Source organism: Podarcis muralis, chromosome 2 (assembly GCF_964188315.1).
Source record: "Podarcis muralis chromosome 2, rPodMur119.hap1.1, whole genome shotgun sequence".
NCBI lineage: Eukaryota > Metazoa > Chordata > Lepidosauria > Squamata > Lacertidae > Podarcis > Podarcis muralis.
Genome location: NC_135656.1, coordinates 73112124 through 73128753, shown reverse-complemented (window position 1 = coordinate 73128753; position 16630 = coordinate 73112124). Strand labels below are relative to the sequence as shown.

Sequence of the window (16630 nt, the reverse complement as noted above, 5' to 3'; positions counted from 1 at the left end):
TACATTGTACAGAGCCTTAGAACCCCTGATAAGCCCTATAAGGAAATAGTGCAGTAAAGTGCTGCATATGCATATTACATAATGTTAAGATACTTTAGTCACATGGGAGCTTTCATCCACAATCAATTCTAAGCCTCCAACTCAAGTTATGCACTTTCCAATGGGATAATGAGTAAATGGCTGTTTATTGTGGACTCAGTGCTGCTTATACATCTGGGTATTCCACATGACACCTTCCTCTTAAAAATCCCATCCCATATTATTTTCTGCAGAAAATTGGATAAATAAAAAAACCCTGTGGAAATGGTAGCTCTGGATTAAAATAGGGGAGGGGAGAGAGAATGAGATGGCATTTGATAGGGCTGTCATGAAAATGCTATGAAAAACTTGTATGCATGAACAGCACCAAGTCCACAATACACTGCCAGTGTGGAAGTGCCCAATATATCCCATTATTGTTGTGCAATGGTGCTATATATACACCTCTCAATTACCCATAGGATTTACAGTGGATTTTTTTGCTGGCAAGTGTAATATGCCGTACGTCCTTTCAAATGAGACTTAAAAATAAATAAATCTCTCTCTCAATGTCATCTTCCTGGCTTCTTTTATTCTTGAGGAGCTAGCAAGGCTTCCTGGAGCATCCTGGAGCATTGCTTCAAATTGTATTCTCAACCCTTGCAATCACACTGGGAGGAAATTATCACTTAATATCAGGTCCAGCATCAACTGATAGCACCCTTGAGCTGAGGGCCCATCGGTGCTGACATCTGCTGTGGACTGGGACCCACCTGATTATGAGTGACTGAAATCTTAGTTTTTCACAGTGCTGAAAAGCAACATGAGGTCAGAGGATATGGGGACATTTTAAATGGCACTGCTATTGCCATTACGCCCACAGGGGAGGGTTGTCACTTTGCCACGGGCCCTTAAACTTGGAGTCATCAGTCCCATCTCATCCAACTCAACAAAGACAATTCTGTAATTATGCTAAACCAAATCCAAAGAGATTATGTCAGCCATGCGTATCTCAGGAATGTTTTAAGTTCAACTCTATTCAGTGGGACCTTCTTCAAAGTACATGAACATAGGGTTGAAGCCTTCTCCGCAATTCATCTACCTATAGGCTCAATTAAGATATATGTGGAATGAAGAATCCATTAGAGCAGGGAACATGTGTGTCTCTCCCCAGATGTTGTTGGGCTACAGCTTTGAGCATTTTTGACTACTAGCCATGCTGACTGAGGCTGATGGGAGTTGGAATCCTGCAACAACTGGAAGGTACCAAGTTCCCCATCCTTGCATTACAGATATTCATTAAGGACAGGAGAAGATCTAGCTGAGAGGTAGAGAGCAAAAGGCCTCATCTATGGTTATTGGAGCCTCTGGCTGAATAACCTCAGTTCATAAGGCGAGCTCTTGAGAGAGCCACTACCCGTCAAGAGTAACAGACAATATTGGGCTCAAGGGCCTGACTCAGCATAAGGCAGCTTCATTATGTGCAGCAGAAGAAAAGCATTCAATTTTATAAATCTTGAAAAACCAGAAAGTTATAACACGGCAAATCCACGATATAAAAGATCAGTATACATTTCCAAAGTGTTGCTTATGTAAGTACTATACATATTTCAGTACCTGAAATGTAGTCTCAGGTGTTTAGCAGTGAGGCATGTTTCACTTCACTCAGAGTTCAGATTTTGCTTTGCAGTGTTCACAGAGTGTGGAGGACAGGGGCTTGCTTTTTGTTTGCCATTTTTAATTTCAACAAGGATTACCCAACCCACCCCATACAACTATGTCTAAACCAGTCTGGCACATAGATTACTTTAAGCCTTATACATGATATCAAAATAGTGATTAAATACATAACAGAACAAGTGCTTTTCACTTCAGGACCAAACTAAAAAGCAAACTTCTCCGACAGCTTTGCCAGTATCTTAATGACAAACCGGAACTGAGCTGTCATTTCTTTTTGCTTTTCAGTGCAGGCTGCTCACTCAATGACAATTTGGGGCTTTCAGCTCCAAACATAGTACCTACTCCTGTATGCACACATATGTGCACGCACACACACACTGCCTTTTGTGTATGAAAATGATTGGATTCAAAGTCATAAACTCTACTTCTGCATATAAAACACAAATTAACTTTGCTATGGACACTTTGCAGCTTATGACCAACCAGCTTTGAATGCAAGCAAAATGTACCATCTCCAAAACTGTTCCAGTCAAAGTGAAGCAGGCTTGCTGAACTCATCATCTGTACCTGCAAGTATCAGTATTCAAGTTGGGAATGTAAGTGAGCTGCATGCACAGAATGAACAAACACAGAAATGTGAAAGGTGTAATCAGATTTAGGGCAGCTAAGAGTTAACATATACAAATTAGTCCATGGAAACATGTTCTTCTTTATGTTCCTCAAGCAAAGCCAATTTTCCTAATGTTTCCCTTCCAATAAATGTTGTTTTCAGAATGTCAATGACGTATGTTGTCTGAAAAGCAGAATCAACCATATGTAACCTACAAACTTTTAAAGTTTGGGCTTAGAATTCCAAACACCTCTATGCTATGATTTGTATGTACCTATGAATTAGCACTTGAATATAACCATGAAGAAAAGAAGAGGGCAGGGGTGGGAGATGGCAGTTGAGACCTCCCCTTCCTGTAGGTGGCTGGAGAAAGAGGTTGATTGTCATGTATCTAGACATCATTCAGATGCAAGTCTACTACTGTGGGGTGCAGTTGGGATGTGAAGGGAGCCTTCTACATTTCTTTTCCTGCTAAGGGTGGTTTTGCAACTGGAAAAATGTTGTGACACATTGATAGTTAAGTGGAAGAAGGGAAGCTTAAATGTAAGTAAAGCAATAAAATAAAATAAAACCTCAAACATTAAGATGTCCAGAAGAACCATTAGAGGGAATCAAAACCTGCACTCCTATAGTTTTTTTGGATTCACGTACACTAACCAAGAAAAATGAACCCACAGGGTGCATTTTGTGTTCTCTAAAAATCCTGTTGCAGTGTGCATTCATTTTTTAGATTTCTGGGCTCCCAGGCTGTTATTTCTTAGTATCACAACTTTATTGTGATTAATGACAGACTCTTGTGAACTTAAATGGGCTTCTGATCAGGCATCAGAGTTCTTTCATAACTCAGTGAGAATCTTAGTGATGACACAGAATATGGTGCTAATGAAAGTGAGATGCAGACACCGATGGATATTTATGCCTTCAAAATGAAATTGTTAGGAAAGCTGCATGTCTTCAACTGTAAAATGTCCCAACAGGCAACAACACAAAACTGCCCATGTGTGTTAATTGTGTAGCATCACATTCTATCCCAGGTGTTGGCTACAAGGCATTTGAAACTGCCATTATAGCAAACTGTGTCAGCTAGGGTTAGAATGGAAGAGAAGAAACATTGGTACTCCTTGGTATGCTCTGATGTGTTCTCATCACAGATGGATGGTAATTTTATTCATCACCCAGTCCCTTCACAATCGCAGCAAGTGCCAAGAGAGAGAGAGAGGCCAGCCCAGCCACAGAACAAGCAGAGCATCTTAGAGCAGATTGCCAGACAGCTGCCTAATAAGAGCAGGCTCCAGTTATGCCTTCGGCAATTCAATTCTTTGGGAAGAAGTGGACATGTGAAAGATTGCCTGAAGCAGCCTGGGAAACATTAGCGGGCAGGTCTCTCAAATACTGTGACAATCCCTCTATTGATTGTCCCAAGGGATGGTGGCATACAACACCAGAGCTTGTTAGGATTCTGGACTCATATCTGAAATTATTTGTCTGCAAAATGCTGGATGTTCACAAAGATGACAACTAAGAGCTTGTAGAATCCGTTAAGGGGAGAGGTGGGCTTCAGAGGAAGGAGACACTGGGTCATGTGCTCGCGTCTGGAGAAACTATGTATAACTACTCAGGCAACTCTTACACAAAGCACCGTTTCATTGAGAATTCTGACAAAAGGAGAGTATAGGTGAAAGTATATGTACGGATGGTTTCTCCTGTTCATGGTTCAGATCATGGCAGGTTAATCAATGTGCTCCTCTCACTAGCTTGAATCTGTACTGGAATATTTAAAGCACAGTTGATGGAAAGCTGTCATTTTTTACCCTTCAACTGTAATTACCATTATGGTATGTCTACTCCAAAATAAATGGCTTGTGGATAACTGCCATTGTCTACACATGCCTAGTGAAGGTTGCTTCCTCATCTCAGCAGAACCAAATAAATGAATTCAACAGTGGCTTAACACATTAAACTCAAACAGCTCCAAATACTCAGTGAATCTGTTCATGCTCTTTACCTATTACCAACTCAACTCTTAGGAGGAGGAAGAATGAAAAGTAACAAACAAACAAATAAACTCCAACCTTAAACTCACCTGTGCTCCTATTCAAAGATGGTTATAGAAAATTTGTACTCTGTCAACAAGCTAACACAGTCGAATTAAAACTTCATACATTAGCCTCTGAGCTATCTGGGCTGGAATGGAGCAGATTTCTTCACATGAATGGAATATATGAGAGATTATTGATGGAAAACTTTTTTTTTTTAAAAAAAAACCTCCCTGCATGTGGAAAACTTGCATGTCAGGGAGAAAGCTAAACTAAGATTTCTAAGCTTTATTTTCTCACTAAAATGCAAGTTTTCCACAATAGGGAAATTTATCTCATGTTTCCCAAGTGCACATGAATTGTGAGATGACACAGCCATACATGATACATGATGATACATGTGCCTTGTTGACTTCAAACATATAAGCAAAAAGATGATTAACATATAAGAAGCACATTCACCTGTGCTTGGCTACATAATATAACAAGGGGCTGTATGCATGTGGGAACACAGAATTTATATGCCATGACACAAACACACACAAACAAGAACAAGAAATGATGTAACTTACAATCATGTATATTTGTATGCACATGGCACACACAAGAGGATTTGTAATGTCCTCCCATATGTGTGTTCACAATGGGAGGTAAACAAGCTTTATACAAACAAGCTATCATGGGGGGGGGGGAATAAGCAAGTCATTGATGCTGGTGTCTTTGCCTCCATTACTTCAGAATTCACTAACAAGCAGCAGTTATTATTAGATGAAGAAATTTTACCTGCTTCCCCTATTCTACATAACAGAGAGAATAGTATTTTTGTATCTGTCAAATGAAATATGAGGAAAGCCATAATACAGTCCTGTCTATATGTCTCCTGCTAGTCCTGCAACTTCCTATGTTCTAATTACATCCCTATTACTCAGAAAAAGGAGCATTTATGCATATGGAAAATGGGAAGACCACAGTATAAGGTCCAAATTAAACACGACACCATTCAATACATTGCAATTTCATTTATGGTGTCGTGTCTGTTCTGTCTCCGAGTATGTGCACATGTGCACACAGGTCTATGCAAAAAGTGAGCAGACCCAGGCGCTCACAAGTGCACAAACCATCACACATACCCAAGGGTACTTGTGGACATATACACTCATTTGCATATAGATATACTCACATGTAGAAATATATGAACAGATGCTCTATGCTGCACGTTTGGAAGCCATGCTCAGCAATGGGCACTAGAAAATCTACTGGGTGCTAAATTGGGATAGCTGGAATGATGCTCATTCAAGTAATTCCATGTACCATACTAACATCAACTGTGCAGTGCCAGTGAATGAAGTTAATATCTAGGTGGATGGGAAAGCTACCCGATAGCATGTGTGAGAATGTTATACAGAATCCAGGCACAATGGGGATGGAACATATCCAGCTCCCCATATATTGAACATGTGTCTGCTTGCATCGTCCCTACTAATTTCAGGGACATTGTAGCTAAAGTGGAATTACTGATTTGGATATCATGGTAAATCAGGATTGGGGGAACATGAACATAGAATTAAATACCAAGGAATAGTAAGCCAGAAGAGAAATATAAAGGTTATAGACCACGGCAACAAGAGCACAAAGAAGAAAGGAAGGAATCAATGGTGATTGCTTGGAGGAGGGAGTTAGCAGCCTTATGGACCACACAGCCCAAGGGAGAAGGTTCTAACACTGCATCCCATTGATTTCCCACCAGGCTGAGTCAATGCTCAGAAACAAAGAAGGTCTTGAAGGTGGCTGAACGTCGAACATCTCTGCCCACTATATGGATCCAATTCCATTAAGAAACAGAGTGAGCCATTGATCCAAGACCTCCAAGAGAGGATGTAAGCAAGAGTACGGAGAATATGGTGGGGAGCATTAGAACTTTCCAATATTTCACACACATACCCCAAATACACACACATATGTATTTCTTTCCTCCTGTGGCCTTGATGCCTTCCTTAACCCACAATAGAGCTCTGAATTCAGACTGTGTGACATGATTCTCATCAGTTGATTTCTCAGTACAAGACCTTCATTAGAGTGACAGCAGTGAAAAATCTGGTACAGAGCCCTCAGCGTGGTTTTGATGGAGGCAGGTTTGACCCAGCCCAGCATCCAGATATTATTACCAATGTAAAATGAAGACCACCTTCATTTCATCCTTCTAAGGGGTGTACTGCAATGAAAGCTATAGAAATTCTTATCTTGCATTAAGGGTGGACTTGTCTGTAACTTGTTTCTCTGTGCAGAAATTATTTGTTCCAGAAGAATATACAGAAATTGTGAGAAGAATTAAAATATAAACTTCCAACACTGGCACACAACATTATGTCAAATCCACTATGGTTACCACTATATCTGGGATATTACAGCAAATCTGTCACTTCACTTCACTGCACTGAACACAAGAATATTCCATTCCATTCCATTCCTTCCACTGCATCACAGCCTCTGAGAATCAGCCCTGGAGAAAACATGGTTGTGTCATTTCTGTTGTATTGTTGCCTTGTTTTATTGCAATAGTACCTCTTTGCCGAGAATGCAGGAAGAGGACACCATTTATGTCAAGTGTGATGGCTATTCTTTCATGTGGACTTTTTAAAAAATAAATAAATCTGAAACTAGACAAGGAACTTCTCAAGTTCACTTCCTGGAGGCATAGCATAAAATGTTAACGGGTGCTACAGTTGTATGTGCATGATCATGCAATCTAAGAGAGAGAAGACAGTGAAAGTGGGTTGCACAGGCAAGCGAAGAAGAATAGGAAAGGGAGCAGAAGCAACATGTGAGTGTTTGGGATCATGATAACCCTGCTCAGAAACTTTAACCTTTGAAAGGGAAGCTGTCAAGTGCATTACTGATCAAGAAAACTCAGGCATCCATTTAAGGGTTAAAGGTTTGCACTACAGTTTTCAATTTCAAATGTAACTACTGCTCTTTGGTGTCAATAGATGTGGTGCCAATGAATGTGCGTGAGTTGCACAGAAACAGTCTGATTAGGGGGTAAATGGGAAGGAGCGCAGGAAGCAGTAAAGAGATGCAAGAGGGCAGTCTACACGCAAATGCATCTACTGGCTCACGAAGAGTGATCTCTGCATAGTTATGCACTGACTCTTATACACCCACATACTGAAATACACTGTGCTGTTCAACACTGAAGCTCCCCAGCACTACTTCACACCATCCCACTCCCAGTTTCCTGTTACAGCACACATCTTTAAGTCTGGCTACAGGAGAGTGGAAACAGCTACAATTCCCCTGGATATAACTGCTCTTCCTTTATAACACCCCAAATACTTGTCTGCAGACAAAGAGTAGGACAGGTCTCAACATAGATTAGTGACCAAAATCTTTTGGCTGGACAGAAAAGAAGCAAGAGAGATGATCAGTTTCTCTTTCCAATCCCCAAGAAACACAAGAAAAGAAATGGCTTTATTCTTCGCCCCTTTCTTTCTCCAGGGCAATAGGCTCCTTGGTCCATTTGGCCTTGGCGGTGTCCTGGTCTTCAACAGAACCAAGGTCAGCTGACAGACCTGCCATTCCATCACCATCACCATTGCCTTCCAAGTCCAGTTCCTCAAAGGAGGAGCCACTAGCCCCTGACTCGCTGTAACTGTGCTCACTGCGATTGTCCACCTCATCTCGGCTGTGGCCAGACGTGAAGGGGGACAAGATGGAGGTAGCCACTGAAGTATCTCTGCTGTTGGTTGTAGTCTCCAAGCTGACAGAGCTGTTCTCACTTAAGGTGTCGGCCCCTTTATGTAAAAGAAGAACAAAGAGTTAATACTGGGGAATGATTATAAACTCAGAACCATGAAGAAGCACCCACTACACATCTCCACCCTTGCAGTTATTTGAACATACTTTGGATTCTTCAAGCAATAGGAGTTTAAAAAAAACCATGCAATTTCATCCCACCAAAAAGTATATCACAAGGACATGGGGAGGGGTTTAAGAGTGTGATAAGCAGCAAAAGCCTATACCAAGCTAAATGGATCCACTGACTGTATAATGGACTGTATCATATGCTTTGACTGTATAATGGACTGTATAATGGATTGACAGTATAATGGACTGTATCATATGTTATCTTACTAATTTAAGACCCTTGGGTTGGCCAGAGACATAGTTTAGAAGATAAATCTACGGTCCAAAATAGCGATCTTGTGGTGTTCATTCCCACCAAAGCATTCAAGAAGGCAAAGCAAACAGAGATTGGCTTCTAGGCTTAGATTCTTGGCTGTCAAGATCCTTGAAGACCACCCAGGTCAGCACCGCAAAATTGGCAAACCAGTAGCTATTAAAGCAAGAATTGTTCAGAAAGGCAAATCATAATTTAATGCATTAGAAAAAGAAACATTCAATAGCATTCTCATTCATTGTTGTTCCAATCTTGTGTTGATAGTAAACCAGTATTAACCCTTCTATCTTAAGGACTCTGTATCTACAGTTACTTACCTGGATGACCTAAGAGAGTGACAAACTGTTCCTCCTAGTTGGGCAGAGATTTCATGTGCAAGGGGTGTCTCTGTACAGTCGGTGACCCCCTTCCCCCATATCAAACTGGATTATTCCAGGGAAATAATCTTTTGACAGCTTAGGTCCTCTTAGGAAAGAAAACTGCATGATTGAATCTAATTAAATAAATTTACTAGTAACTCAGGATGATTGACTTAGGCTTGTCTCACAGGAAAGTATGGATGAATTTTTAAGAAAAGAAAGAGGAGTAAGAGCTTTCTGATCTCAATTCAATAAAAAGGCAGCAAATCCCAGCCAAGTTTAGTGGTAACTTGTCACAAGTACAGAAACTATAGCTACAAAATTGGAAAGCAATTGCAAAATAGTGTAGGCATGGTGCCCATGATTTGGATCACACTGTTATTTCCCTTCTCAACAGAATGACCTGAGAACATTTGTACAACACCGTGGCCCAACATAAAATTGAGCTCTAAATGTATTCTCTGCTTGAAATGCAAAAAAATGTGTGTTGGAATATCTGGAACATATCTGGAACGTATTAGAAGATACCTTTACTAGGAAACATTGGTAAACATACTTTCACATACTCTCTTTGGCTAAACCAAAGAGCTTTAGAGAATGTTGACATGAGGAAAGTGCATTCATATTGCCCTCTACTGGACAAAATGTGTCTCCTCTCTTGCAATCCTGTCCCCTTACTGAAATGTCATGGCTTTCCCTTTAACAGGCTTAGAAGTAGAATACAAAGATTGTATGAAAGAACTTTGTTAGCATTTCCAATTTTGCCAGAGACTCCTTCTAGGGTTTCCTACAGCAGCATTTAGTATGTAACTAAATATTGAAACTGAAACACGAAGAGAAAAGAGAGGAGGAATGGAATCACACAACAGCTGAAACTTGATAGACAGGTAGCCAAGGGCAAGCTTGCTATTAAAAGTCATAAAAACATGATTATATGCTCAGCTGTTTAAAAAATGTATTGTGGAATTCCCCTCATAACAACAGCAGCACTCCAGCAAGGAGCAAGCCAAGGCACACATGTAGCGGATTAGAGTGAGTGGGTGGATGGGTAGTTCCCACTTTGCATGCTTCAAACATTCTTGGATTGAGGCGAGAGCTTCCAGTGGCAGCCAATAATGCATTCATGTTTGCACAAGGCAAGCTGTGTCTTCTTGCATTTCATAAACTTACAGTTACCAGCTTACCCAGCAGGGACATGAAAATATCCCGCGCATACATATCTTACTGCCTGCTCACTCACACTACAGAACTCATCTATAGCAAAAGGTATAGCCTTTAAATTGCTATGTGGATATTGACAGATTTAGGGAGAATCAAGAAAAAAGGGAGCAGGGGGTTCGCTTGAACCAAAGTCTCTTCCTAATAACAATGTTTTAAACATGTGCTGTAGGAAAGTGATCTTTGTGAGCTCCTTAAATTTAACAGGAGGCAGTTACACACATAATATACATCAGGGGTGGCTAAACACCAGTTTGGGGGGGGTCACCTACATCCAAAGGAAATGTTTCTCAAATTTTGGCAGTGGCAGGAAAAAAAGTCAAATTAAAGTAGACACAGTAGAGCAGTGGACAGAAATACAAATCATCTGGCCCTCATCTCAACAAATCAATCATGTGATGGGTGGAGAACGGTGATAAGCCCCTCCCCTCAAATGGTTTGTATGGATCAGATGAGAAGGGAGTCTATGTGCCTGTGTGTGTCCTCTGTATGTCTGCATACATATGACAGTGTGCATGTGATAGTGTGCATGCGAGAGTGTGATGTGGCCACACCTACTTTTGTCCATATTTGCTACTGGTATGTGGTCCCGAAGGGTTGGGAAGGATAAATGTGGCCCTCAGCTCCCCGCACACACAAAAATAGCCATCCCTTATATAAATGGCTCCAAGACACATTCTGGGTCCTCCAGAACCTTTCCTTCTCCCCCTCCTCTTTCCACTTTCAACTACCAGACCTTTATCCAGTCCTTAACATACTGGTGTAGAATACCGTATAGATTTCTGCAGGATGTTGGTGCTTGTTAGCTATTCTTGTTTGATTCTCCCTTAGTGTTGCCTGGTTCGCAAATAAAAACTGCTTTATTGTTAAGAGAGTAAGTAATTGGCCTGGAAACCTGAGTGCTTTTAAAAGAGCACCTTTATTCTTCAGATGCTTTTTTAGCATTAGGTCCAGCTCCCCGCACTTCCACAAAGGCAGCACTAAAACCTGCCCCCTCCAGCACTTCTATCCCCAGTCACGAGTGACGCATGAGGAACAACAAAGTTTGCATTTTGGGAACACAGTGTGCCTAAGGCTTTTTTGTGTGTGTGGTCAACAAACTTAAATATAACTCCAAAGGGGACATTAGATGTTTGATGGAAAGTTTCCCTCTCCTTTCACTGCAGTTTGTGAAGTGTAAGCCCCCTTGGTGATGGTGTTGCTCTTTAAGCTAAGTCCTGTTCTGTGATGCCGCTACACTGCAACAACCCTGCTGTAAATAGTTTAGCTCCTCCTGCTGGAATCTGTGGATCCAGACAATGGCAAAGTATACAAGGAAGTCCAAGCACATTTTTTAAAAACAGAGAAGGATGCATGCATATATAATGTCTTCTAAAGCCCTCTTTTAGCACAGTTGCATCTGATAGAGAGTCCATAGCACATGCTTCCTTGTGGAAGATCCCATGTTCAATCCATGGCATCTCCAGTTAAAGGTTTTTGGTAGCGGGACTGAGAAAAATTCCTATCTGAAATGCAGGGTTGACTCACTTTAAGGCAGCTTTCTGTATTTCATAGAATTATGAAGATGTGGTCACCAACCTCTTGTTGTTACCCAGTGCTTGTTGTTGATACCCAGTGCTTGTTGTAAAACCAGATAAGCTTTTTTTCTTATCAACTATAAGGTTCAATTATTTATTTCTAAAATTTTGGGTCTAATTTTCCCAGTATTATTGTTTTGTTTTTAGAAAATGAGAAACTTTCAATTACCCAAATCTCTGGCATTCTCTATGTTATGCATGATCACATTATTCCATACACAACTCATGTGCTCTTCAGTTAGAATAGTGACTACTACACAGGCTGCAGGAAGCAAGCACATATTCACAAATAGCACAGATAAGTACATACTTTTTTTTCTTTCTGAGGCAACAAAGCTAAGCTAGTATTACTCCAATTCTTATTTTATGAATAACATTGGTTCTAATTGCAGTTTGGGGAACTTCTCAGCATGGCATGTAGTGGAGCTGAAAGATAAGGGCTACAAGCACCATAAGTTGATCTGGATTCAAGAGAAATTGTGGGAGGAATTTCATGCCACACTCTTATGAGCCTTCTGTCAGGGCATGTCTTTTGTCTTGCCGGATGGAACAATCTCCTCTCCCCACCCCACCACGCGCTGTTCCAGGGGTTTTCTTAATCCTCCAGAGCCACTTTTTAGGGATGCTATAGGGAGGGGCAAAACTCACTGTGCAAGTGGAAGTCCTTGCGCAGGGCTTCCACTGATGGGACTCATTAGTTGAATCTTGCCCATTGCCTCCAACAATGGAGATAGAACATAGCCATTGTGGCCCAGTATTCATTGATAGGCTTACTCGCCATGAATTTGTCTTTTTCAAAGTTATCCAAGTTGGTGGCAGAGATAGAGATAGAGAGAGAGAGAGAGAGAGAGAGAGAGAGAGAGAGAGAGAGAGAGAGAGAGATGATAGAGATATGATTGTTTATGAATGAAAACATTCTTTGAAAGTTAGATCCCTTGTACTGTTACGATGTTGCAAGTCTGTGTAGCAGGAGATCTTGGTAACAGGTGAGAGGAGAGATACAAAATCATTTTGTCAGTGAGAGATAGAGAGACGGTTGTGATTTGGACAGTTCAATATAGAGAGACCAGAAATATGTTGAGGGAAATGTTGAGGCCTGAAGATCAGGAGTAGGGAGTCAGTGGCTACATTGTTCTGAGAGGCTGCCCTGTGTAAAGGTCTTACCAGAGGAAGGTTACACAAGCAGGTATTTAAAGTTGGCTAAATGGACCAAGCAGCCAGAAATACAACCAAAGGAGCTTTGGGGTGTAGACACAGACTGTCCCCTGTCGCTGGACTGGGTTGTGGGAATATTTCACTGGAGAGGAATTTGGCTTGAGGTAAAAGCCACTTAGAAGCTGGTGTCAGCAACAGTCTCTTTAGTCAGGGCCGTCTTTACCTGGGGGTGCAAGGGGTGCGGGGCACCCGGGTGCCGAATTCTGAGGGGTGCCAGGCGCCTGCTGCTGAAGCCGCCTAAACTCTTAACTATCTACCTGAGGTGTCTTGTGTGAAGGCACCGCAGGGCCAGGGAGGGACATGCGCCGACGGCGGTAGCCGGGCTGAGGCCATGCGGCTTCACCTAGGGGACCCTGGCCCTCCCGCTGGCTTGCAAGGAGGTCCTTCCCAGAAGTGCTCGTCCACAGCCGGGTCCCTTCTTCCGCACCGACAATGATTCTTTCCCCCATTACACCCACATGGATGTTGGCATTAATAACAAGAAAAATCTGCTGGGATCTAGGAAAGAAGCCTTTTATAGTTGTTCTGACTCTTCCCTGGAGAAGGCTCATCAATAGCTATAAAGCACAATCTGTTCTCCCTTAGCAAGCACTTGTCAATAAAAGAATCAATAAAACAATGGACTTGGAAACATCACTATTTCTACAAAGTGCACGAAGAAACTTAACCCCACATGTAAGTGTCCTGAGACCTAAGCAATTGACTCTGGCCCCCAGGAACAAATCTCTTGAATAAGAGTCTGTTTACAGTTACTGCCATTGGAACATAATCCTTGTCTTCCTGGCCAATTCAGGGACAAATGGCTTTAATGCACACAATGGTAAAAGCATCTCCTCATCTTTTCTCCCAGTCTTGTGAAGTATTATTAAGTAAGAAACATGAACAATGATATTTCAATCATATACCTGCTTCTTGGGAATAACACAGGGGCATGCTCTGTAATTCTCCCTAGCATAAGGTATTTTTTAAAGAAAAAGTGTGGCTACTGCTTTCATCCCTACCTGCCTTGCATACAGAAAAATGACTGGCCGAAAAAGAGAGAGGAGGCTGGAACAGCACATCAGATAAGAAGGAAGTAGCCAAAAAGGGCTGAGGAATCATACAGGTCTATGTCTAAATTTGGACCCATGGCTGAACTGCGTTAGTATATGAAAATGAAATAGCAGGACTACGCCTCAGGCAGAAAGAACGTCTCAGGAAAAACTGAAGTACCAGGTGAAATAACAGAACAACCAAGTGCCAGTAGCAGGTCTTCAAATTATTGCCTGGCTCCATGCCTTAGATACAGGTTTGCTGATATTTAGGCTGCTTTCTAGCATTTTCTAAATGCAAGCCCAAAAGGCTTCAACAAAAGGTGTCATGTCATTCCTACAGATATCCTAGGGAGGCAAAAGCTACCCCCTGAAAAGTATGAGGGCTGAGGTAGCAGACTAGGGGTAGTCATTATGATGCTTCTCAAATACTGTGGGCTACAGTTCCCATTAGCTCCAGACAGCATGGCCAATGATCAGTCCACAACATCCAGAGTGTATATCGCTCACAAAAGTGCTCAGCTTCAGAAACTGTAGATCCAGAATAAAATAAGGCTTGCGAAGGTGCCTGGCACCCACCTCCCCCCTGCCTTTCCTTATACAGGACCATTAGCCTCCCTGGCAGGAGTTTGCATTTACTTTAAAAACAACTCCCGTGTTTCTTTGCACAACTGTCACATGAAGCTAGCTGCGCTCTCTCCAATGAGATTCTCACAGGTAATTGCTGCCCAAGGAGACAAGTGCTTGCATGAAAACCACAGCAAAGCCTGGAGAGGGAATAAGTGATTAGAAAAGCACAAACTTTAGCACAGGCAGGTAGTACATCTTCACCATTCCCTTGAGAGAAAGCTGAGAGCACAGGCACAGCGCTTCCTTCCTGGGGCTATGGTGTCTTACAAGCACATCCAAGTACGAAAAATATCTGACAGCAAGCAACACACTGTCAAAAATGGTCTGAGACCTTGTGAGACTCATTTGGTGGACTAAGTAGACAGACTAGCTACAAAAGGGCTCACATTCTGTAACACTCAGGCTATGTATACCACAACAGGTGCCTGTGCATTTTGGAATTTCCCAGGGCCATGGAGTGGTATCACAGTGTATCCTGCATCATGCATACTCAGATGTTGGAAACTTTTACAAGGTGCTTTTTACAAGATGTTGGTGCTTTTACAAAGACTACACTCATTGTAGCTAGTGGAGGAGACATTGGTATCAAAGAAAGAGAGCTCAAGTGTTATACTTCTTTATGATAAAGAATGACTATTGGTAACCAAGAGCACCCATCCTTTAAGGCTGCATCTGTTAACAGGAAAGAAAAGGTGTGCATGCATCAGACCATTCAAATGTAATAGCAACAATTCTGGGGACTACTGTTTGAGTAGAAAGAGCTGTTTTTCTGCCCTATCCAACTTTAACCACATTCACAAGTTTAAACTAACCTCACCCACCTCGGGACAAAAATGTGGTGAAAGTGCTCTGAGGCCATAAGCAGATGTTACATGGGATGCAGATGTTATCTCTTAAGGAGAAACCTAGGTTGCAGAAAATGGAATCTTCACTCTCTCGGCACTTGAACAGAAGCATCTTGTAGTTCAAAAAAGGAATAAGATTATTTCCCAAGGAAAATTGCTATGATTTGGAGAGCTGTCTGGAGTGTGGCTGCAGTAAGAATTAGAACCTCTGACTTCACTGATTAGTAGTGACTCCCATGCCACATTGCGATGACCCCAGAACCAACCAGTATTCAGCACAGAAATAGGTGGGAGCCAAAACTGGCTAGTCTCAAGGCAAAGCATGGAGAAGCTCCATGGCATTTCCACCTCAGTAGCAAAGGCTAAAATGCATTTAATGAGCTGGTTGTCTGGATTAGCCAAGAATCAGCAAGATCCATTTTTTACTGAGAATTCAATTTGAAGCAATCAGGTGGTGTGAGAAAAAAGACCAAGGCAAATCCGGTGGAGCAACTGAGCTATTTCTACAGATAGGTAAACAATAAAAATAAGAATTATTTTATTAATCTGATTAAGAATAGTCAGAAACTGCTTAAAAGCTGTTGCCGTGCAGTTACTGCATTCATATTTCAGATATACAGTATGAGGCATAAGATTTCAGAAGCTATTCCATTTCTTATACATACGTCCACCTATAGATTGTTGTGTCTGTTAACTATATCTCATATTCCCACATAAAATCTCAGCACCTATGCCCCAGTTTCAAATCCTTGTCTCAAAGACCCATGTAATCCATTGCTCTGAATGACTATATTCCTAGATTTGAGAACAATGCAACTAAAGTGTAAAGAAGAGATAAATTTGTCAGATTAACAGCAAACCAAAAAATCATGTTGTTAGTTGCCAGGGCAACACAGCAGATAACAACATATTCGTGTAAGCCATTAACCATTTTTAATTATGACATCACTTTCTGCTATGTTCTCATAGCTGAGAAAAGGACCAATGCCCTCTATATTTGAGTCCCATTTGTGTGTTACTCATGTGTAGGACATAGTGGTATTTATGTTTTTTTATTATTATTATTATTGTGGATACCATAACTGAGCTCCCCTGTGTACTTTCTTTTCTTTCTTTTTTTTTTTGCATATTAAATTTTTATTCAAGGTTTGAAAGAAAAAAGAAAAAACAACAGTCAAATACATACTAATACATACTTACACATATTTACACATATTATTCTCCCTTCCCCATA

The 16630-nt window shown here is 41.3% G+C and overlaps 1 protein-coding gene across 4 annotated transcripts in view; it reads right to left on the bottom strand.

Moving 5' to 3' along the window:
• Positions 1-4841: 4841 nt before the first annotated feature.
• TEX264 (testis expressed 264, ER-phagy receptor) overlaps positions 4842-16630 on the bottom strand; it is a 158939-nt gene continuing 147150 nt past the window's right edge. For all 4 annotated transcript variants that reach the window (XM_077924774.1, XM_077924777.1, XM_077924776.1 and 1 more), the window contains one exon: positions 4842-8135. In XM_077924774.1, the coding sequence (XP_077780900.1) occupies positions 7813-8135 (323 nt within the window). In that variant the 3' untranslated portion in view covers positions 4842-7812. The remainder of the gene's footprint in view (positions 8136-16630) is intronic.